Source organism: Capra hircus, chromosome 2, assembly GCF_001704415.2.
Source record: "Capra hircus breed San Clemente chromosome 2, ASM170441v1, whole genome shotgun sequence".
NCBI classification, from domain to species: Eukaryota; Metazoa; Chordata; class Mammalia; order Artiodactyla; family Bovidae; genus Capra; species Capra hircus.
In genome coordinates, this window is record NC_030809.1 from 22,069,265 (window position 1) to 22,093,663 (window position 24,399).

The following is a 24,399-nucleotide window of genomic DNA, read 5'->3' on the forward strand; positions in this document are numbered from 1 at the left end:
TGACAGTGAAGGTGGAGTCCGCAGTAAATTGTGGATCTGGGGCAAATGAACATTGAGGCCGTGGAGCATGGGCATGCAGAAGGCCTTTTAGAAACCAGCCAAACAAAGAAGGAGAAATGCAAGACTGTGATTTGAAGAGGCCACTAAGCCAAGGTTAGAAGTAGGTACGGAGAAGGCAACGGCACCCCACTCCAGTACTCTTGCCTGGAAAATCCCATGGATGGAGGAGCCTGGTAGGCTGCAGTCCATGGGGTCGCAAAGAGTTGGGCACGACTGAGCAACTTCACTTTCGTTTTCACTTTCATGCATTGGAGAAGGAAATGGCAACCCACTCCGGTGTTCTTGCCAGGAGAATCCCAGGGACAGTGGGCTCCTGTCTATGGGGTCGCACAGAGTCGGACACGACTGAAGAGACTTAGCAGCAGAAGTAGGTAAGACTAGTAGTCAAGGTCAGATACTCCTGAAAGGAGCTAATCTCATTTCCATCATACCTTGAGGGAAGTTCGCCGGTTAGAAAGACTCCTTCCAATGACTGTTAAATCTATGAGGATCTATGAGGTGGTCTGTACAAGTATAAAGGAGATTATGCCACTTTTTTAGAAATAAAAAGTACATTTTAATTGTGTCAAATGCTTTATGTAACCAAATGGAAGAAAATGTTTTTATCAGAAATACCCTGAGACATACACTGACCAAGGTTGGAAAGATGGAGAAGGGGCTGGGTTGCTTGCAGGAAACATATTTATGTAACTGCAAGGACGTTCTGAATTCCCTTCTAAGGATGATGTTCTCAGTTAGCTTCAGAATTTAGGGGCCAGACTGAAGCACAGAGATATAGAGATGTGAGAGTTGAGAGCTTTATAGAGAAGAGAACTAAAGGAAGCAGGAACCATTTAAGGAAGGCAGGCCACCAACTCCTGTCCTTCATTTTCCTTTCAAAATCTTAGTAATTTAAGAATTTACCACATGACTTCCTAATCTTTCAGTATAAATGCGTAGAAGAAATAAAACCCTATTCAAGTTCGAGGCCTGATGAAAACAGATTTATTTACCAATTATCTAGATGTCTGTGGTATTCATATTAGTCTATGATATTTCAGCAGAAAGTCGCACTGAGGGTTACATTTAGTATCTTCTTCATTGAGGACACATGCTTTCTGAAGTCTGTTTTCCTATAACTGGAAATTGATAAAATTTGTGAGAGATAAAATTTTTGAGAAGTTGTATAATTTAGAAACATGCAGTCTCATCTTTACTTGTCATCAAAATACTACTCAACAAGTAGACAGAAGACAGGAAATCACTTTGTATAAATTACAACTATTTTTTTGGGCTCCAAAATCACTGCAGATGGTGACTGCAGCCATAAAATTAAAAGACGCTTACTCCTTGGAAGAAAAGTTATGACCAACCTAGATAGCATATTCAAAAGCAGAGACATTACTTTGACGACTTAGGGTCCGTCTAGTCAAGGCTATGGTTTTTCCAGTAGTCATGTATGGATGTGAGAGTTGGACTGTGAAGAAAGCTGAGCATTAAAGAATTGATGCTTTTGAACTGTGGTGTTGGAGAAGACTCTTGAGAGTCCCTTGGACTGCAAGGAGATCCAACTTGTTCATTCTGAAGGAGATCAACCCTGGGATTTCTTTGGAAGGAATGATGCTAAAGCTGAAACTCCAGTACTTTGGCCACCTCATGCAAAGAGTTGACTCATTGGAAAAGACTTTGATGCTGGGAGGGATTGGGGGCAGGAGAAGAAGGGGACAACAGAGGATGAGATGACTGGATGGCATCACTGACTCGATGGACATGAGTCTGAGTGAACTCCAGGAGATGGTGATGGACAGGGAGGCCTGGCGTGCTGTGATTCATGGGGTCGCAAAGAGTCGGACACGACTGAGCGACTGAACTGAACTGAATTCCTACCACGATCTGTGGGAGAAGGGAATGGCAAACCACTTCAGGATTCTTGCCTTGAGAACCCCATGAACAGTATGAAAAGGCAAAAAGATACAACATTGGAAAATGAAGTCTCCAGGTTGGTCGCTGCCCAATATGCTACTGGAGGTCAGTGGAGAAATAACTCCAGAAAGAATGAAGGGACGGAGCCAAAGCAAAAACAACACCCAGTTGTGGATGTGACTGGTGATGGAAGCAAGGTCCAATGCTATAAGAGCAATATTGCATAGAAACCTGGAACGTTAAGTCCATGAATCAAGGCAAATTGGAAGTGGTCAAACAGGAGATGTCAAGAGGGAACATCGACATTTTAGGAATCAGCAAACTAAAATGGACTGGAATGGTGAATTTAACTCAGATGACCATTATATCTACTACTGTGGGCAAGAATCCCTTAGAAGAAATGGAGTAGCCATCATAGTCAACAAAAGAGTCCAAAATGCAGTACTTGGATGCAATCTCAAAAATGACAGAATCATCTCTGTTCATTTCCAAGCCAAACCATTCAATATCACAGTAATGCAAGTGTAGGCCCTGACTAGTAATGCTGAAGAAGCTCAAGTTGAATGGTTCTATGAAGACCTACAAGACCTTCTGGAATTAATACCCAGAAAAGATGTGTTTTTCATCATAGGGGACTGGAATGAAAATTAGGAAGTCAAGAGATACCTGGAGTAACAGGCGAATGTGGCCTTGGAGTACAGAATGAAGCAGGGCAAAGGCTAACAGAGTTTTGCCAAGAGAACACACTGGTCATAGCAAACACTCTCTTCCAACAACACAAGAGAAGACTCTACACATGGACATCCATCACCAGATGGTGAATACCAAAATCAGATTGATTATATTCTTTGCAGCCAAAGATGGAGAAGCTCTATACAGTCAGCAAAAACAAGACCAGGAGCTGACTGTGGCTCAGATCATGAACTCCTTATTGCCAAATTCAGATTTAAATTGAAGAAAGTAAGGAAAACCACTAGACAATTCAGGTATGACCTAAACCAAATCCCTTATGATTATATAGTGGAAGTGACAAATAGATTCAAGGGCTTAGATCTGATAGACAGTGTCTAAACAACTATGTACAGAGGTTTGTGACATTGTATAGGAGGCAGTGATCAAGACTATTATCAAGAAAAAGAAATGCAAAAAGGCAAAATGGTTGTCTGAGGAGGGCTTACAAATAGCTGTGAAAAGAAGAAAAGCAAAAGGCAAAGGAGAAAAGGAAAGATATACCCATTTGAATGCAGAGTTCCAAAGAATAGCAAGGAGAGATTAGAAAGCCTTCCGCAGTGATCAGTGCAAAGAAATAGAGGAAAACAATAGAATGGGAAAGACTAGAGATCTCTTCAAGAAAATTAGAGATATCAAGGGAACATTTCATACAAAGATGGGTGCAATAAAGGACAGAAATGGTATGGACCTAACAGAAGCAGAGGATATTAAGAAAAGGTGGCAAGAAAACACAGAAGAACTACACAAAGAAGATTTTCATGACCCAGATAACCATGATGGTGTGATCAGTCACCTAGTGCCAGACATCCTGGAATGTGAAGTCAAGTGGGCCTTAGGAAGCAACACAAGAACAAAGCTAGTGGGGGTGATGGAATTCCAGTTGAGCTATTTCAAATCCTGAAAGATGATGCTGTGAAAGTGCTGCACTCTATATGCCAGCAAATTTGGAAAACTCAGCAGTGGCCACAGGACTGGAAAAGGTCAGTTTTCATTCCAGTCCCAAAGAAAGGCAATGCCAAAGAGTGCTCAAACTATGACACAATTACACTCATCTTACACACTAGCAAAGTAATGCTTAAAATTCTCCAAGCCAGTCTTCAACAGTACGTGAACTGTGAACTTCCAGATGTTCAAGCTGGTTTTAGAAAAGGCAGAGGAACCAGAGATCAAATTGCCAATATCCACTGGATCATTGAAAAAGAAAGAGAGTTCCAGAAAAACATCTATGTTTGCTTTATTGACTATGCCAAAGCCTTTGACTGTGTGGATTACAACATTCTTCAAGAGATGGGAATACCAGACTGCCTGACCTGCCTCCTGAAAAATAAGTATGCAGGTCAAGAAGCAACAGGTAGAACTGGACATGGAACAACAGACTGGTTCCAAATCAGGAAAGGAGTATGTCAAGGCTGTATATTTTCACCCTGTTTATTTCACTTATATGCAGAGTACATCATGTGACATGCCAGGATGGATGAACCACAAGGGAATCAAGATTGCTTGAAGAAATATCAATAATCACAGATACACAGAAGACACCACCCTTATGGCAGAAAGTGAAGAAGAACTAAAGAGCCTCTTGATGAAAGTGAAAGAGGAGAGTGAAGAAGTTGGCTTAAAACTCACCATCCATAGAAGTAAAATCATCTGGTCCCATCACTTCATGGGAAATAGATGGGGAAACAATGGAAATCGTGACAGACTTTATTTTGGGGTGCCCCAAAATCACTGCAGATGGTGATTGCAGCCATGAAATTAAAAGACACTTGTTCCTTGGAAGAAAAATTATGACCAACCCAGACAGCATTTAAAAAGCAGAGACATTACTTTGCCAACAAAGGTATGTCTAGTCAAAGCTATGGTTTTTTCAGTAGTCATGTATGGATATGAGAGTTGGACTATAAAGAAAGCTGAGCGAGGGAAAATTGATTCTTTTGAACTGTGATGTTGGAGAAGACTCTTGAGAGTCCCTTGGACAGCAAGGAGATCCAACCAATTCATCCTAAAGGAAATCAGTCTGGAATATTTATTGGAAGGACTGATACAGAAGCTGAAACTCTAATACTTTGGCCACCTGCTTTGTAGAATTGACTCATTTGAAAAGACCCTGATGCTGGGAAAAATTGAAGGCAGGAGGAGAAGGGGACAACAGAGGATGAGATGGTTTGATGGCAACACTGAGTCAATGGACATGAGTTTGAGTAAGCTCTGGGAGTTGGTGATGGACAGGGAATCCTGATGTGCTGCAGTCCATGGGATTGCAAAGAGTAGGACATGACTGAATGACTGAACTGAACTGAGTACAGCAACTGAACTGAGTACAACCTACTGTCTAGTGACTTAGACAGCAAGGAATCTCTTTGCAATGCAGGAAAACTAGGTTTAAGCTCTGGGCTGGGAAATTCCCTGGAGAAGGGAATGACTACCCACTCCAGTATTCTTGCCTGGAGAATTCCATGGAAAGAGGAGCCTGTCATGCTACAGTCCATGGGGTTGCAAAGAGTCAGACATGACTCAGTGACTAAGCTCAGTATAGGAATAGAATACTCCACAATCAATGCCATGATCAGAACAGATAGTTGGGAAGTTTGAGCTTATTGGTCTCTTGTGGAAGATGCCATCAGTAGCAACAAAATGGATAAAAATCGTCTTATGAATTTCAGACACTGAGATAAATCAGACCAAATCCAGAGTGTTACTGAAAGGGTGTTGGATGAGATGAGAAAGAGGCATGGTAGTTCTCCGGACTAGAATCAATAGCCAGGACCAAGAGAAAGATGATTTCACTTACAAATAGTTTCATTCATGGGCCTCAGGGTATGTTTAGAAAAAGATCACATGCTGTAGTCATACAACTCTGCCTCTGTCTGAGCAGCCTGGTTTGACAGATGGCTTTTACACCAGGAAGCCTAGCAACTTCTGATTCTGTCAACCTGGAAAGTGAAACCTAGGAATGTGGGACTTCAGTGACAATTCCCCACGTCTCATCCCATCAAACCAACAAGAACATACACTAGAACACTACCCAGTGCCAAAACGATGAAGATTTCAAGAGCTTGTTTTCCACTTTCCTTGTGTTTCATTAGTGCGGTGCTAAATGGAGCTTTGAAGGCGTCTAGAAAGCCTGCTGTGAACTACAAGTGCCACTTGTTACATGAAAAAAAGGCACTAAGCCTGCAAGTTGCAGTCATTTAAATGAGTCATTGAAAACATCACTGAAAAGCCATCAGTGAGTCCTTTGAAAGAACAAAAACTGCTGGCAAGAAAGGACAGATCCTCTCAGGAAAAGATCCACACAAATTCAGACAGAGTTAAGCAGATATTCAAGAGACCTAATATGTCAGCATTTTCTGGGCTCCTATCATCTCATGTACTTTCAAAGTCTGACCTGGGAAATCTGGAAAACCACCAGCACTGTCTTAGTTGTAAACAATCTATCTGCAGTGCAGGAGACACAAAAGTCATAGGTTTGATCTCTGGGCCGGAAAGATCTCCTGGAGGAGGGCATGATAACCTACTCCAGTATTCTTGCCTGGGAAATTCCAGGGACAGAGGAGCACAGCGGGCTACAGTTCACAGGATCATAAAGAGTCAGACATGACTGAAGAGACAGCACGCACACATATACTGAGAAGGACTGCAAGGTTGCTGAGGACCTGCTCTTCTCCACGCTCTAAGCTACGTGCTTTGCCGATGAATTTTACCCCACTTTTTCTGCCCAATAATTTAGTAAAATGGATTCTTTTTCTATCGCTACAATAACATCACAAATATAGTGATAACTTAAAAATCAGTACCCCTCTATTATCTCTTGGTTCTATACATCAGAAGTCTGGATATGGCTGGGCTTCTTTCATAGCTCAGTTGGTAAAGAATCCACGTGCAATGCAGGAGACCCCGGGTTGATTCCTGGGTTGGGAAGATCCGCTGGAGAAGGGATAGGCTACCACTCCGGTATTCTTGGTCTTCCCTTGTGGTTCAGCTGGTAAAGAATCTGCCTTCAATGCAGAAGACCTGGGTTTGATCCCTGGGTTGGGAAGATTCCCTGGAAAAGGGAAAGGCTACCCACTCCAGTATTCTGGCCTGGAGAATTCCATGGACTGTATAGTCCGTGGGGTCACAAAGAGTCGGACATGACTGAGTGACTTTCACTTTCACTGGGCATGGCCAGAACCCAGAAGGCTGGGATCTCTGCTCAGGGTCCCACTGGCTGAAACTGAGGTGGCAGCCAGGCTACATTTTTGGAGATTCTAGAAGGAACTCTACTTCTAAGCTGAGTATTGTTGTTGGTGGAATTCAGATCCTGTAGTTATAGAACTGAAGTCCCTGTTTCCATGCTGGCTTTTAGCCAGAGACTACGCTCAGTTGTTAGAGACCACCAGCATTCCTTGAATTTAAAGACCCTGATGCTGGGAAAGATTGAGGGCAGGAGGAGAAGAGGATGACAGAGGTTGAGATGATTGGATGGCATCACTGACTCAATGGACATGAGTTTGAGCAAACTCTGGGAGATGGTGAAGGACAGGGAAGCCTGGCATGCTGCAGTCCATGGGATCACAGGGACTCAGAAATGACTAGGTGACTGAACTATAACAAACAACAACACATTCCTTGCCACATGGCCCCCTTAATCTTAAGGCCACCAATGATATGAGAGTTCCAGGGAATATCCAAGGTGAGTATACCAGGGAGTGAAGAATCCTGGATAAATATCTTCAACAAGATTCTATTCACCGCCTAAGACTAATATTGCTATTCCCATTGTACAGATGAGAAAACTATGTCTGTGAGAGACAGTGTATTACATGTTGGCAGCACTGATATGAAACCAATGTCTGTTTCCCTCTGAAGCCCGTTATTTTTCTAATATTTCATGCTGATACAGAAAAGGCACAGTCTAATTTTTATAAATGTCTTGTAAGGATTAGAAATCTGGACTAGTCACTGAGAAAAAGCAAAACCAAGTTTATGGCTGGCTCTGACTGGGGCTTATTCAAGTTCCCAAACTGGAATTCTGACCTGGGAAATTTGTAAATTCCCCAACATAAAAAGTCCATTGTTTGTCCTCTCTCCTCAAATGCCTATAGGTTGCCTGCAAAGCTGTACATTGGTACAAAATCAGATACAGGCATCTTTAAATTGTTAGCACTGAACAATGAAAGAACAGCAAATATTTTTTGTAGGACAAAAACACATTATTAAAATGTGCTAAACTGTTTCTTCCAGAGTTAAACAACTAATTACACAGATGATGCTCACGTGGCTGTCATGCCAGATTTTCTGTTTTCCAGAAAGTATTCCTGTAAATCAGTGCTGAGAAACATGTGTGCAAGTCAAGAAGCAACAGTTTGAACCAGACACAAGAGTTTGAGCAAGCTTCAAGAGATGGTGCAGGACAGGGGGGTTACAAAGAGTTGGACACAACTGAGCAAGTGAACAACAACAACAACAAACCAGTGCTTGCCTCATGGCGTAAACAGAGGGAAATAGGCTGAGCTAGAGAATTGGAAACAAAATTGGTTGTAAGTAACATGAAGGAAGAGCTCCCCATGTGGCGATAGTGGTAAAGAACCTGCCTGCCAATGCAGAAGACATAACAGACACAGGTTCAATCCCTGGGTTGGGAAGATGCCCTGGAAGAGGGCATGGCATCCCATTCCAGTGTTCTTGCCTGGAGAATCCCATGGACAGAGGAGTCCCATGTAAGCCCCATGGGCTTACAGTCCATGGGGTTGCAGAGTCGAACACAACTGAAGTGACTGAGCACATACAAAGAACAAGAAGGAAAGGACCATTTCTATTTTGCTCACTGCTGGATTTCCCTACAACCAAGTAAACACTCAAAGAATTGGCAGAATAAATAAAGAAAAGAAAAGCAACATTGCTGAAGACTGTCATCTACTTTGGTAATCTTGAAAGAGGGATTTGCATTTTTTGTTTTTTTAAGGCAGTGACTCTATAATGAACTTAGTCTTCCTTTGGTTCTGGCTCAACCTCACAGTTCAAGTTTTTGAGGACACACTGTGATTCCAAATGTTTCTGCATGTATTCCAAATTTTGATTCATAGACATGACTCTAACAAATCTATCTAGAAGGTAATATCAGAAACTAGGAGAACCATCCTAATTCTTGTCTTCTGAAGATAATCATGAATTAATATAATAAACTGAGGGTTGATAACTACTTGAAAGAAGAGTTTTAAAAAAAGAAAGTTAAGAATACTTAGTTTTGGAGGTGTGTGAGAAATGGTGAAGAGGGTTAGAAAGAACAGACTTCCAGTAATTCCTGGGGATGGAGTGTACAGCATGGTGACTACAGTTAATAATACTGTATTGCATACTTAAAAGCTGCTAAGAGAATAAATTCTGAAAGTTCTCATCACCAAAAAGTAGGTAATATGTATGGTGATGGATGCTAACTAAATTTATCATGGTGATCATTACGCAGCATATCCAAATATTCAATCATTATGTTGTACAGCTGAAACTAACATAACACGTGAATGCTCAGTCGCTTCAGTTGTATCTGATTCTTTGTGACCTTATGGACTGTAGGCCACCAGGTTCCTCTGTGCATGGAATTCTCCAGGTAAGAATACTGGAATAGGTGGCCATTCCCTCCTCCAAAGAATCTTCCCAACCCAGGGATCGAACCCAGTTCTCTTAAAATCTCCTGCATTGGCAGTCCGATTCTTTTCCACTAGCTCCATCTGGGAAGCACCAACTAACATAATGGTATACCTTAATGATACTTCAAAAAAAGAATACTTACGTTTTTTTAATGGAGTTTAAAATATAGAAATACTTCATAAAAATATGTTTTATTCATTATACTAAACATATTAATGACATGCTATTATGAAGAGTTTATTACAACTAGAGAATATTTCTCTGTTTATTTGGGTCATTGTGTAAAAGTTTTAAGCCTAACATATAAGGTATGTGTGTATGGCTTTTCTTGTCTTACATAGTTATTAATTTATTTGATTTTACTGGAGTGTAGTTGATTTACCATGTTGTGTTAATTTCAGGTGTACAGTAAAGTGATTCAGTGATGCGCATACATATATTCATTCTTTTTCGGATTCTTTTCTCATGTAAGTTATCACAGAATATTGAGTAGAGTTCCCTGTGCTATATAGAGGTCCTTGTTGGTTATCTATCATACATATAGTAGTGTGTATATGTTCATCCCAAACTCATGTTATCCCTCCCCCCACATATACTTCCCCTTCATTAACCATAGTTTGTTTCTGATGTCTTTAAGTCTGTTTCTGTTTGTAAACTATATGTCAATAAAAATGAAAAGATGGACAAATTCTTAGAAAGGTACAACCTTCCAAGATTGAAACAGGAAGAAATAGAAAATATGAACAGACAAATAACAGGTACTGAAATTGAAACAGTGATTTGAAAACTTCCAACTAACAGAAGTCCAGGTCCAGATGGCTTTACAGGTGAATTCTCTCAAACATTTAGAGAAGACTTAACACCTATCTTTCTAAAATTTTCCCCAAAAAATTTCAGAAGAAGGAACACTCCCACGGTCATTCTGCGAGGATACTATCACTCTGATGCCAAAACCAGAAGAAGCTATCACAAAAAAAGAAAATTACAGACCAAGATGAGGGGTTCCCTAATGGCTCAGATGGTAAAGAGTCTGTGTGCAATGCAAGAGATGGGGGTTCAAGCCCTGGATCAGGAAGATCCCCTGGAGAAGGAAATGGCTACCCACTCTAGTATTCTTGCTTGGAGAATTCCATGGACAGAGGAGCCTGGCAGGCTATAATCCATGGGGTCACAAAGAGTTGGACATCACTGAGTGACTAACATTTTTATCACTGCTGAACATAGATGCAAAATTCTCTGGAAGATGCTAGCAAACTGAATCCAACAAAACATTAAAAGGATCATACAGCGTGATCAAGTGGGACTTATCCAAGGAATACGAGGATTCTTCAATACCTGCAAATCAGTGCGAGACAGCACATTAACAAACTGAAAAATAAAAACCATACGATCATCTCAATAGATGCAAAACAAGTTTTTGATAAAATTCAACACCCATTAATAATAAAATCCCTTCAGAAAGTGAGCAAAGAGGGAACCAACCTCTGTATTTCTCCTATTTATTTTTAATGTATGTGCTATAGGAAGATCCACTGCAGAAGGGAATGGCAACCCACTCCAGTATTCTTGCCTGGAGAATCCCATGGACAGAGGAGCCTGGCAGGCTACAGTTCACAAGGTCGCAAAGAGTCAGACACCCCCGAAGAAACAGCATCCATGCCCAGGAAACCAAAATTTTGTGTTATTCTGGCCATTGATAAGTCAATTCAGTTCAGTTCAGTTAATAAGTGTAAGTACACATTTAAAATTATATGAACTTACATTTGTATAGCATTTTCTTTTTACCATGCACAGTTGTGGGCATTAGCCAACTGTATGGTCATAAGACTGTGAGGGGGCAGGGTATGATTAGTTTTCGGTGCTTCATCATCATTTTAAAGGTGAAGAAACAGTCTCATTAGATCACTGTCTCAAAGTCAATGTTTGCTTGTAGATTCTAAGCACAGTCTCTTTTGCCTGCACCACAGAGCATCTCTGCGAATGACTCTGTTAAGAAATGAAATACGTGTGGACCTGAACAATGGGAATGGACAATGTGAGTTTGCACAGTTACTGCTCTTTCCTGCATACTACAGATGTAGTTGTCAGGTCTCTCATCCTTTCTAGTTAGTTGCTTTCACTTCATCTAATCTTTCCTCAAACTCAGCAGGTATTACACTGAAGCAATAGAAAGAGCAATTAAAATATCTATTGCATATTTATGGTCAATTTATCTTCTCTACTGTGTACATTTTGAAATGTGTCATTATGAAAGATCTTAAAATAGAATTGCAAATATATATTTTCAGTATGACACAATTACAGTTTTTAAAAGCTAAATTATACTTTTCCTGGTATGTGATTTTTTTGTTTGTGTTCATCATTAAACTATTTCTCTCCTACCCTGAAAGCTGTTTTGCTACAAGGCCATTTCCTTTTTACTTTCATCCTCCGGGAAGTCATAATCCTTGACTTAAATAGAAGCTGGTTACCATGGAAATCATTCTAATGCCCCAGAATCAATATTTTGATTTTGCTGACATTTAATGTAAAAAGAAAAGACAAACTAAGATTTATAAAAGTCACTCTTCATCTTTGTTATAATTCTGAAAGCTAGAAAAATTGTAAAGAAAACATATGCTCCATAATGAAGTCCAGTTAACTCACAATTATAAAGAATTGAGGATTCATAAAAGAACAATCTACATAGTTATATAATTTTGGCTTTAAGTACACACATATGAATGCATGCATTTGGACTCAAGATTTTTCTCCCATCTTTGAACTGAGCTCTGATTCTCTCCTGTTATTGAAGTCATACCTTGGTAAAAGAGATTTGAATATATCCAGTTCTGCAGCTGCCTTTTGATTAAGTGCTCCAAAGAGAAGCTGAAATTTGCATTGAAAAATCACTCTTCTATAAAAGTTGACCATTTCTGCACTGAATCTTAATAGTCCTTCTGGTCCATTGACCATCCTCAAAGAAGCACTACAGCTGAAGGCTCTTTAACCACCCTAGAAGTCCTTTTGAGGAGAGACGTTGAACTTGAGCTTAGTGTTTAATAAGCCTTACCAACCATAAGGTAGTTTTCCAAGTCTGAGATAAGCCTTTGCTACTGCTTTAATTTACTCACCGTCTTCTCTTTTGCCTCAGAAGTAATAAAGATAACAGACTTCCTGTCTTCTCTTGGATAACGAGCTCTTTAGAGCCTTAGATCTTGAGATGGTGAAGGGATCTGAGAGACTTATGAGTTTCTCTATCTCAGGATTTAGCTACCTGAAGCCTCTCAAATGAATGATAATCGGTTCTGTCTTTAAGACAATTGAATCACCACTCAAATGTTTCTTCTGTGGGACAATCATAATTTTCCACATGACCATTCTGAAGACCCCAAGCTCCCCTCCCCAGGGAGGAGATTATTTTGAGATGTGTATGTTACGCTGCTTCCATGGGTGTTTCCAGCAGCATTACCTAGCCTGATACACCCTTTACTGGCTGCTCACCTTGTCTGATTCCTTTTCGCCTCCCCTTCCAATGGTTCTTTTATCCCCCTTTATTCTTGAATCATTTTAGATTACATTCAGGCCCTCATCATTCAGAGACCATTGTTCTAAATCATAATCTGCTTTTGAAAACAATGCAATGTAATTGATTATGCAGTTTTCTGGCAGTACAAGAAAGAAGAGGTGACTTCTGGAAATAACCTCATAGACTATAAAGAGAAACGAAAGGCAGGGAAACTTGAAAGCAATATTTAAAATTTACAAAACGCAGATCTCTAGAGCCTTTTAGTTTATTAACAAGTAAATTAAACACTATTCCGAAAACATCAGTGTGTTACAAGTTGATGTCATACTGATGACCTTGAATCATGAGAAAAAAAGACTCTGAATTCAAATCTGTTTCAAGGTAGAGGAACAAAAGAGTTACACAAACAAATAGACACCCCCTCACACACATACACGCACACACACACACACACCTTCACTGCAGTGTGATTGATTACAGCAGAACAATCTGGAACCAATCTGGTGTGTTGAGTATTAGTCACTCAGTCGTGTCTGACTCTGAGGCCCCATGGGCTGTAGCCTGCCAGGCTCCTATGTCCATGGAATTCTTCAGGCAAGAATACTGGAGTGGGTTGCCATTCCCTTCTCCAGGGGATCTTTCTGACCCAGGGATTGAAGCCGGGTCTCCTGCATTGCAGGCAGATTCTTTACCATCTGAGCCACCAGGGAAGCCCCACTAAGACTTCATCAAAGAGATAACAGTTGCATAAAGAACCATGATGTACATGCCCTTCCTTAAAAATGGCGTTTCCCAACAAACTGAATGACATGGAAAATAATTACAAGAAAAGAAGTGAAAATATAAAGCACGAAACTATGCACTAAGATTTCAATTTTGTAAATATGCACAAATGCATATTATTCACACATATAATCTCACACACATACCCGTAATTGTGATGTATTTCTGACTGTATATGAAGTAGAAGAAACTGAGCCTAAGTGGAGATTTTCCCTGAAGAAAGTATGGATTAGCTCAATCTCCAGGCATTTATTTGTATTCTTCAACATTCTCTGAAGCTTTTGCTTTTTGGCTAAATGTGCCCTTGGACACTGATACAGGTGAAAAGAGAGATGAAGATATTAGAAGAGATGGAATATGCTTCATGGGTAAGCATGCTGTAGGCTAGGTTTACATTTCTGTGGGAGGATTAGACCACAAGATGAGGGAGCTTTTGTGAAGGACTGGGGAGCCTAAGTGACAAAGAAACCTGCCAGGTTAAGGAAAGGACCAGCTGGTGTCCACTCTTTGTTGCAAGCTACTGGGAAATTTGGAATACCAGGTGCTCACATGAGTCATTGGGAAAGAATGTCAGGGACAGACAGGGTAAGAGAAAGACCATGGGCCCTGGAGAAGACATGCTCTCAAGCCAGTCACTGTCAGCACTGGATGCCCTGAAGCATCTTCCATAACTGACACACAAGGATCTGAATGCACCTGTACCAAAACTCACTTGGGACTACTCGCCCTCCAAGGGAATCTCGGGAAAATTTCAAGAAAGCTGAAACTGGTTTATTCAAGCAAGGCTAAAGTACCAGTGAGATCTGGGGTTAATCTGACCTAATTTATAATTATAGACCAACAAAAAGCCTAAGATATGTTTGATTTATGTACTTCATGGCTGAGAAAAAAATGTAGATATGGTAAAAACAGGAGACAGGGATTGAAGTAGAGGCTACAAATGTACACACATACTTGCATAAATTCAAATTCACTGAAAGTACACCAAAATAATTAAGAAATGATTATTTCTAAAGATAATTATGGTTTTTCTTTTTTATATGTTCTGGCATTATAAAGCCCCCCGTTATGATTTCGTGATGCACGCAATTGTGCTAAGTTGCTCAGTCATGTCCCATACTTTTGCAACCCTATGGACTGCAGTCTGCCAGGCTCCTCTGTCCAGGGGATGGAGTCTCCAGGCAAGAATACTGGAGTGAGTTGCCATTCCCTGCTCCAGGGGATCTTCCCCACCCAGGGATCCAACCTGCCTCTCACCTCTCCTGCAATGGCAGGCGAGTTCTTTACCACTAGCACCACCTGGGAATTTCATGATACTTCTATAATTATACAAGTAATAGGAATAAAAGCAAGAAAAGATAGATTTTAGATATACTGCTAGGCAAAATAATTTCCTAATGATTCAAAGCCCCTTAAAAGGGGGCTAGAAAACTCACATCCTTTTCGGGTGATATAAATTAAATATATTGTGGGGGGGGGTGTCATTTGGCCACACTCCAATGAACAGCCATCGCCCCTGGATTCTTCTTTTCTAAGATTTAAGGTGGAGGAGACAAGATCATGTGACCCAGGGATGAAGGCAAATGCTGGTGGGTATGCGGACCCGGACAGTTGGTGTGAAAGCCTCTTTCTAGGTGAAGTGGGCCTGGCCGGTTTTACCTTCGGTCCGTTCGGGGCCTTTCCCGCTTTTACTGGCCGCCGTACTGTTGACTGTCTCAGATGACGTGCTCAGCTTGGTACTGGGGTCCCGCTTGGGCTTGGGGGGTGGTTGTCTCCGGGAGCCACAGCTGCTGTCGTCGTCTGTTCCGCCGACCGAATGCAGCGACTGCGACCTGACGGAGAAGCCACTGGAGCAAGGGTGGGGCAGCCGGTCCTGGGGCGCGGGCATTGTCATGAATCCCATGCGGAAATGCTTGCCCACATAAGTTCCTTCGTGGCCTCGCCCCACTTCTCCACCTATGCTGTAAGAGAAAGAGGAAACCAGTGCCAGGTGAGCCAGGGTGGGGAACGTCATGGGCACAAGTATATCTGTAACTGATGACAGTCCACATTTTAACTTGAACTGGTAAAGAAACATTTCCAGCAGCATGGATATATTCTATACTTTTGCATTCAATATGATATTAAAGCAATATGATTTGACTGTAATCAGAAATTCTGCTATACTGGTATTCAGATACTCAAAAATTAGTATTAAAAAAAAAAAAGCCCCAAACTACCACATATAAGAATTGATGCTTTTGAACTGTGGTGTTGGAGAAGACTCTTGAGAGTCCCTTGGACTGCAAGGAGATCCAACCAGTCCATTCTGAAGGAGATCAGTCCTGGGATTTCTTTGGAGGGAATGATGCTGAAGCTGAAACTCCAGTACTTTGGCCACCTGATGTGAAGAGCTGACTCATTTGAGAAGACCTTGATGCTGGGAAAGATTGAGGGCAGGTGGAGAAGGGGATGACAGAGGATGAGATGGTTGGATGGCATCACCAACTCAATGAACATGGGTTTAGGTGGGCTCTGGGAGTTTGTGATGGACAGGGAGGCCTGGTGTGCTGTGGTTCATGGGGTTGCAAAGAGTCAGACACGACTGAGTGACTGAACTGAAATGAACTGAACTAATAAATTAGCCACACTGAATAAAATAAAGGGATGAAGTTGAAATTTCATCCAATTCTGGAATAGTTCTAAATACTTCATAAATATCCGAAGTATGAAAGGTATCCAAATGTAAGTTTCCTAAGTTTCACATAGGAATGTTTGAACAAAAAATTTAAAATTCATAAGAAATCTCTCAGTTTGAAGCTCAACTCATCATAGAGAAAATGACCCTTAGACCTTTTTCTAGGCTATTAAGTAATGTTGACCCTTTTATGAACAAAAAGGACATGAATGTCAATGTGAATTTTTAAAAGATGTTTTTCTAGAGTTTTTCCCGTTTATGATCATTCGTCAATAGAGGGAATAAAATGAAGCATTGTTAGAAATATTTGATTTTCTTAGACATGTATGAAGCATAAAAAGTATCTTTGAGCATACGAATTTTGGAAGACTCCTGAATCTACCTTTCCAAATATAAGTTTATTTATGCCTTTTAAAAATTTATTTCTTTAAATTTCATTTATTTATTCACTTATCCTGGCTGTGCCATGTGGCATGCAGAATCTTATTTCTCTCACCAGGAACCAAGCTCCTGTCCCTCGCAGTGGAAGTTGGAGTCTTACCCGCTGGACCACCAGGGAAGTCCTAATTTTAATTTTAGTTATCTCTTCATCATATCTTTCATGACTCTAAGGTTTGTCATACATTTTAATTCCAGTAGAAACAATAATGGTAAATGAGCCTTTTTTCCGTCTTCAGTGAAGCAGTTATGACGGTTACACGATCCCCGAGAACAGAGCCAGAACGGATTCAGCTAGTGCAGGTGAGTCTGATTCTGGCATATAATTCTGATCACAATTTGCTATTCAATCAAAAATATTTTTTATATTTATTTCATATTTTTCTGAGTACTTTGAGTTGATAAACTCTGGACATACTGTCTTTGCAAAACAAAATAAAGGAACTTCAGTGTACTGTCCAGAGAAGTTGATATCTAGAAACATGAATGAAATCAAGCAAATGATTAGGTGGAAGTTTTCATGTTATAGTAGTCAGTCTCCTAAATCCATTCAGTGTCCTCATGCATTTCACGTTCTGTGCTTTCTTCTAGAACATCAGTCAAAAAATAAGTGAGAATAAATTCAAATGGAACAGTTTGTGAAAAATCAGTAAGAATTTAAGGCAGAAGTGGTAGAGGGTGGATCAGGATGTGATAGAATGGGAAGGTTTATCATTGATTTCTGATGATTGTGACCTTAATCTTTCTCATGGAAGATGAAACATTTGATCTCATCTAACTTTGCCTCAATCATTCTGTGTCCTTTCCTTACTTCCACTGCCATATCACTGAACAAAAGGTACTTTGAGGATTTATTTAGACAGTCATTCCCAGAAACATATCCACGTGAGGGGATTTATGCATGTGATAATGCACACAGGCATTTATGAGAGTGTTACTAGGAATAATTGTATCAGCAATTTCTCTGTTACTTTTGACCTAAATAGCTCGAAACCTAAATACACACCTTTCCCAGACAGATAATTAGCTCTGCTGCTTCATTTCAAAATTTTCAAAACCTTTTCAGCATAACATAATTTTCTCTCTTTATCCTTTTGTTTGTATATGTCATGTATACACACATAGACACATATGCATACACACAAATACACATACGCACTAACAACTTTTCCGAAGAGAGATTCAGTGTATGCTTTAACCAATGGTAGGTCTCAGGTGAAATTTCATTTGACCAGGCTATAAATGCAGAATGAAGATATGAGGCTAAGATAAGTCTGATAGAAAGGCCATTATCCAAGGCTAAAATTGAGCAATTAAAGTTATGGGACATTCAGGTTCAAGAGACCAGCAAAGATAATTAGTCTAAAGCAAATTGAAGACTATGGAATATAACTCCTGAATGTATGAGAGGACTATGTGTAGTTTTTAAGATATGCAAATCTTTGGACCCATACTGACAACTACTGAATCATATTTGTTCAATCAGTATCTCTGTAGCCGATGAACCAAATTCTGTAGCCAATAATTTCTTTAAAACTATACCCAGATGTCTCTGATGTAGTCAATCCAGAGACCCCCAGCAATATTAAGAACAATACTTAAAGATATTTACGACAGATGTCTGTTAGTTAGAAACAGGGAGAGAGACACAGGTATCAGAAATCAAGCAAAAATGACTTGCAAGAGACCAGGAAAAATATCACAGATAAGACAAGCTACCATGCATTAGTAAGATCTCTTTAGGTTATCCTGAAGTTACAAATAATCCCCAATTCTTAGTTATTTTTAACTAAATTATTTTTAACAACACAGGTTTATTTTTCGCTTGTATTCATTCGGTTTGCTGTGCATCAGCTGTGGCTCTGCTCCACGTGTCTTCTTCATTCTAGGAACTAACCCCCACTGGGATATGTTCTCATGGCAGAAAGGGAAAAACACTCACTGAACTACACAGTTGGGCTCCAAAATCACTGCAGATGGTGACTGCTGCCATGAAATTAAGACACTTGCTCCTTGGAAGAAAAGTTATGACCAATCTAGGCAGCATATTGCAAAACAGAGACATTACTTTGGCAACAAAGGTCTATCTAGTCAAAGCTATGGTTTTTCCATTAGTCACGTATGGATGTGAGAGTTGGACTCTAAAGAACACTAAGTGCCAAAAAATTGATGTTTTTTGAACTGTGGTGTTGGAGAAGACTCTTGAGAGTCCCTTGGACTGCAAGGAGATCAAACCAGTTCATCCTAAAGGAAATGAGTCCTGAATATTCATTGGAAGGACTGTTGCTGAAGCTGAACCTCCAATACTTTGGCCACTTGATATGAAGAACTGACTCATTTGAAAAGACCCTGATGCTAGCAAAGAGTGAAGGCAGGAGGAGAAGGGGACGACAGAGGATGAGATGGTTGGATGGCATCACCAACTCAATGGACATGAGTTTGAGTAAACTCCGGGGGTTGGTGATTGACAAGGAGGCTTGGCATGCTGCAGTCCATGGGGTCGCAAAGAGTCAGACACGACTGTGCGGCTGAACTGGAACTGAACCACACAGTGACTCTCAAAGCTTCTGCTCAGATGGGGTATATATATCATGAACTCACATTCATTGGCTAAAACCAGTCTTATGGACAAGCTTGATGTTGATGGGGTGAGGACTGAATCTCCCCAACAGGAAAACATTGCAAATTACATGACCATACGTGGGGATGTATAATCCTCTCCAAGGTAGAGGGCCAAGCACCAGTACAGCACCTGTCATATATGACTCTGAGATCTGTCTTCAAGAGGAGACTTGACATTAGGAATTAAGGTAGCTGACAACCAGCAACCCATTGAGGGATTTTGTGTTTCTTATCCCCATAATTCTGGTCTCTACTGAATTAGAAGTCCTGTTCTTCAAAGAAGGCACACTCTCTCTAGACGACACAGAAGGATCTCATGGAACATCAAAGCTGCCTCCTAAGTAATTTGAGCTCTCTTTGTATACTAGCCGGCAGGCAAAAAGCCAAAGTATCCGTTACGGAAGAGATCATGGACCCTAATCAATAGGAGAAGGTGCACCTACTCTTACAAGATGGGGCAGAGAGAAAAATGTGTGGGACATCCTTGCTCAGTATGGCTTTGAAAGATCACATGCAGCAACCTAGCAAGAGAAGGTTTTGTTTACCAGACATCCCAACCTCTCATTAAATTTATCTCACTACTAAGTGAGTGACAGAGAACAGCAGAGGTATTAGCTGAGTGTGAGAGTGAGGTGAATTTAGAATAAGTGTGGGAGGAGGGAGATAATGAGAATTAATTGCAACCCCTATATGAACTGAATGTGGTTCCCAGGTGGCACTAGTAGTAAAGAACCTGCTGGAGGAGGAGACATAAGAAACACAGGTTTGATCCCTGGGTTGGGAAGATCCCCTGGAAGGCATGGCAACCTATTCCAGTATTCTTGCCTAGAAATACCCATAAACAGAGGAGCCTGGCAGGCTACAGTCCATAGGGTTGCAAAGAGTTGGACACAACTGAAGTGACTTGGCATGCATTTGAACTGGAGGGAAAGAACCTATAGCTGATCATACCAACTGTTCCCTTTTAAGTTTCCCCTAAGAAAGAGTCCAATGGGAGCCATGAAAGAGCTTGTCCCCAGATCTGCAGAAGAGCATCTGCTGAACATAAGAGCTCAATTGTGGCAGCCATAAAATTTCTCATGGACAGCGGTTAGCTGCCAGCCACCAGCCACAGAGTCTTCAAATCGGCTGCAGCATTTAGATCAAGGCCACTCTGCCCATGGAAAGCTCCTGGCTAATGGCTGAGGATGATGAGGTATGGGACTTGGCTATTTCTACCTAGTGTGGGAGTCCTTGTGTCTCAGTTCTCCTGTAGGGCTGGCTGAACCTGCCCCATAGGTGCACCATGATCTGAGGCTCTTCCTATCCGATTATCTTTCCTTGCCCCTCTCCTTTCACAGGTGTGATGCTGCACTGTGGCAGAGGCCTTCCTGGTTTTCCTGTTCCCTTCTTATCCCAGGCATCCTCCTCAATAACTCTCTTATTCTAAATTCCATCTATCTTGGTATTTGCATTCTGGAGGGCATGAACTGACATACTTGGGAACAATCATATAATCTCTGACATTTGGAAACCAAAGAAGGAGGAAAGAGAAAGCCTAAAAACAGAAGTGAGACCCCAGAAATAAGAAATGCATGTGAAAATAGGGTAGACTCTTGCCTCAGACTGAGCATTTAAATGCTGGTTAGGGAAGTAAGAACCAACTCCAATACAGGAATACTTGGCTTGAAGTGAAAGTTACGTGGGCTGAAGAAGCCAGAGTCTTTTTGCAGTGAGACTCTAGCGCTCAAGATAGACTAGGCCTGGCACATCTCATGTTATAAAAATACAAATAAGTTTCATAACACTGAATTTAAACAAGTACACTTTTCTCACACAATGAAGGTGATGTTGCGAGATCTAATTGTCTCTTGGTAGTTTTTCTATTATAAAATAGTTAAAGAAATAAAGCACTACTTAAATCAATGGAGGTTGTTTTCCTAGAAGTATGTATAAAATATTTGTAAACTTCTCCAAACAAGTTATTGGCTTATGAACAGGCTGGACATGTGCTCTGGAATCACTGAGTTGTGGTTTCTATCCTTAGCTCCATCATTTAGCACCTCTCCTTAGGCTACTGATCCCAAAGACTATCTCCTTAAGAGACAAATAGTAGTACTGGCCCCATGGAATTATTATCAAGTTAACCTGAAATGCTACACTGAAGCATTTACCACAGAATCTGACATATATTAAGCTTCCCTGGGAGCTCAGCTGGTAAAACATCTGCCTGCAATGCAGGAAACTCCAGTTTGATTCCTGGATCAAGAAGTTCCCCTGGAGAAGGGATAGGCTATCCACTCCAATATTCTTGGGCTTCCCTCATGGTTCAGACAGTAAAGAATCTTTCTGCAATGTGGGAGACCTGGGTTCAATCCTTGTGTTGGAAGATCGCCTGGAGGAGGGCATGGCTACCCATTCCAATATTCTTGCCTGGAGAATCCCCATGAACAGACAGCCTGGCAGGATATAATCTATGGGGTTGTATAGCGTCAGACAGAGATGAGTGACTAAGCACAGCACTGTCATATAATATGCAGTCAATAATTTTAGCTTTGCGATTCCTTCTTTTAAGTCCAATCCTCCAGAATTTTGTTTATGGGATCATCATTTACAGTGTTAGCCTACATCTCTAAAAAGTGTGTGGTACCACATATCCTCAACAGAACTTCACGCAAAGTCAAAACAGAATCTTACATTTAACTCAAAACAATCTGGCCTTTTTCTTCAGTACTTTGCTTCGATTTTTTTAAAGTACCTGTTGATCAAGACTGACAAAGAAAGGTACAAAACAGGAACTTTAAAACTGCTTTGACAACACTGTTCAACAAAGATTGTTACTTGTCTTGCTGTTTTCTTGAAAATTCATCAGCATTAATGTTTTATATCTCCCTCTGAGAAATGCCTCTTTTCAGAGATGAAAACACAATCTCTGAGAAGGGTGAGCTGCCAAGGTGAGATGTCAACTCTAAGAGTGACAGAGATATTGCTTCTCTGTGTAGTTTTGAAGAAAACATGCCAATAGCTCATAGTAGAGTCTTCCTGGGAACCACTGGAAAAAAATAGAACCCTACTTCATGGTTATCTTCTTTCAAGCATATCTAGGAAGTTGGGATGCAAACTCAGGGGTTACCTAAGAGTTTGCTTGCTTGGATTTTTTTTTGGGAGGGAGGGAGTAACAGTTTTGTGAAAAGTTTTGTAGTAAAGAGTTAGTTGCTCAGCCATGTCTGACTCTTTGTGATCCTACGGACTATAGCCCGCCAGACTCCTCTGTACATGGAATTCTCCTGGCAGGAATGCTGGCATGGATAGCCATTCCCTTCTCCAGGGGATCTTCCTGACCCAGGGTGCTGGTGGCTCAGACGGTAAGAAATATGCCACCAATGCAGGAGACATGGGTTTGATCCCTGGGTTGGGAAGTTGGGAAGATCCCCAAGAAAAGGGAATGCCTACCCACTCCAGTATTCTTGCCTAGAGAATTCTGTGGACAGAGGAGCCTGGGTGGCGGGGTGGGTGGCTACAGTCCATAGGGTCACAAAGAGTCAAACAGTCTGTGAAGCTAAGCTCAAAAATCCATCTCTGACCCTGATGCACAATCGAGTGTATTTATACCTTTGCAAAATTCTGAACCACCTGGAATTTTTTCTGTTGATTTTTTAAGATGATTTGATCATATTAGGGAGAAGGAAAATTAAATCATAAAATAAATGGCAAAAGTCTGAAAGGGAAATGAAGACTGTATCTTTAAAGGAGATAATAAAACTTGCCTGTGGGCAAGTTGACCACTGTCATCTGCTAACTATTCAAATCTTTCATGTTAGGCATTTTACAGTGAATGTATAGAAGGAAATTAATGTTTTATTCAATCAAATAAGTAATTTAAAAGTTTGTATTTCATGCTGTGTTCCTCTTACTTTCTCCACAGCTACATGGGGCCAAACCTAATGGCCCTCTGCTGCCCCATGAGTCCCCACTATCCCACTCGCCAGGGGGCTCCTGCTCTAGAACTTGTCATTCGCCCCCCTCAACAATGGCCTCTTGTAGGCATCGTTTCCTACTAAAACAACATGAGCTTATGAAAAATTAGATATAGAAAGAACCAAGAGATTGGTATGTTATACTTTTCTCTCTTTTGACAGCAATATGCCGCAGCCCATAGTTAGACTGTTAAGAGAGAGCATGATTCATTACATTTTCTACAATTTTTGATGGATGGAAATTGTCATACAATTCATCTTCACAGTCCCATTAATCCTTGATGAGTACAAGTGGCTCTTTACATTCACTCATCTCAAGCTTCATGCAGGCAAGAGTCTTGTCTTTTTGCTCACTGCTATAAACACCATCATATTACAAGTCCTCAAACATTCATGTTTTACGAAGGACAACATGAAGAAAGAAAGTCCACTCTGGGGAGGAAGAGGAATGGCTTAGAGGAGTTCCTGCTCATTTGTCACCTCTGCCTCCCTGGGATTCATTCTCTCTACTCCTGGCAATGGTAACTCCTATGTGGAGATCAGTCTTCTTCCTCTCAGTCTAACATGTTACTCAGCCAATCAGCCACTAGATCCCTGTGGCCACTATGACTATTGTGGAGACTGGACAATTCCTCAAGTTGGTTGAACTACAGTAAACCCAGGTACTATGTAGCAGCTCAAATGTGCCTTAACTCTCTTGCCAGTACAAAGGGAGACCAGTGGAATCAGGTCTATGGCACTGTAAATCTAGACATATCTGCAGCTAGATCAGGTGGCTAAGTGGTAAAGAATCTCCCTGACAATGCAGGAGACACAGGTTGACCCTTGGGTTGGGAAGATCCCTTGGAGGAAGAAATGGTAACCCACTCCAGTTTTCTTGTCTGGAAAATCCCATGGACAGAGGAACTGGTGGGCTACAGTTCATGGGGTCGCAAAGAGTCAGACATGACTGAGCATACACACACACAGAGGTCAGATGTAAGACCCATTTTGGACAAAATGGTGTTAGAATGAGTCTCAGTGTCCTTCTAGTATCTTCTCTGTTACATTCACCCTGATGATGACCCTTTCTCCTGTAGAATTGCTAGTTT

At 40.9% G+C, this 24,399-nt stretch overlaps 1 protein-coding gene across 1 annotated transcript in view; it reads right to left on the reverse strand.

The window, feature by feature from the left end:
- The window catches only part of NYAP2 (neuronal tyrosine-phosphorylated phosphoinositide-3-kinase adaptor 2), a 255,681-nt gene that overhangs the window by 110,752 nt on the left and 120,530 nt on the right, over positions 1 to 24,399 (reverse strand). Inside the window, exon 3 of the mRNA XM_018058866.1 lies at positions 15,275 to 15,576. Coding sequence (XP_017914355.1) covers positions 15,275 to 15,576 — 302 coding nt within the window. The remainder of the gene's footprint in view (positions 1 to 15,274; positions 15,577 to 24,399) is intronic.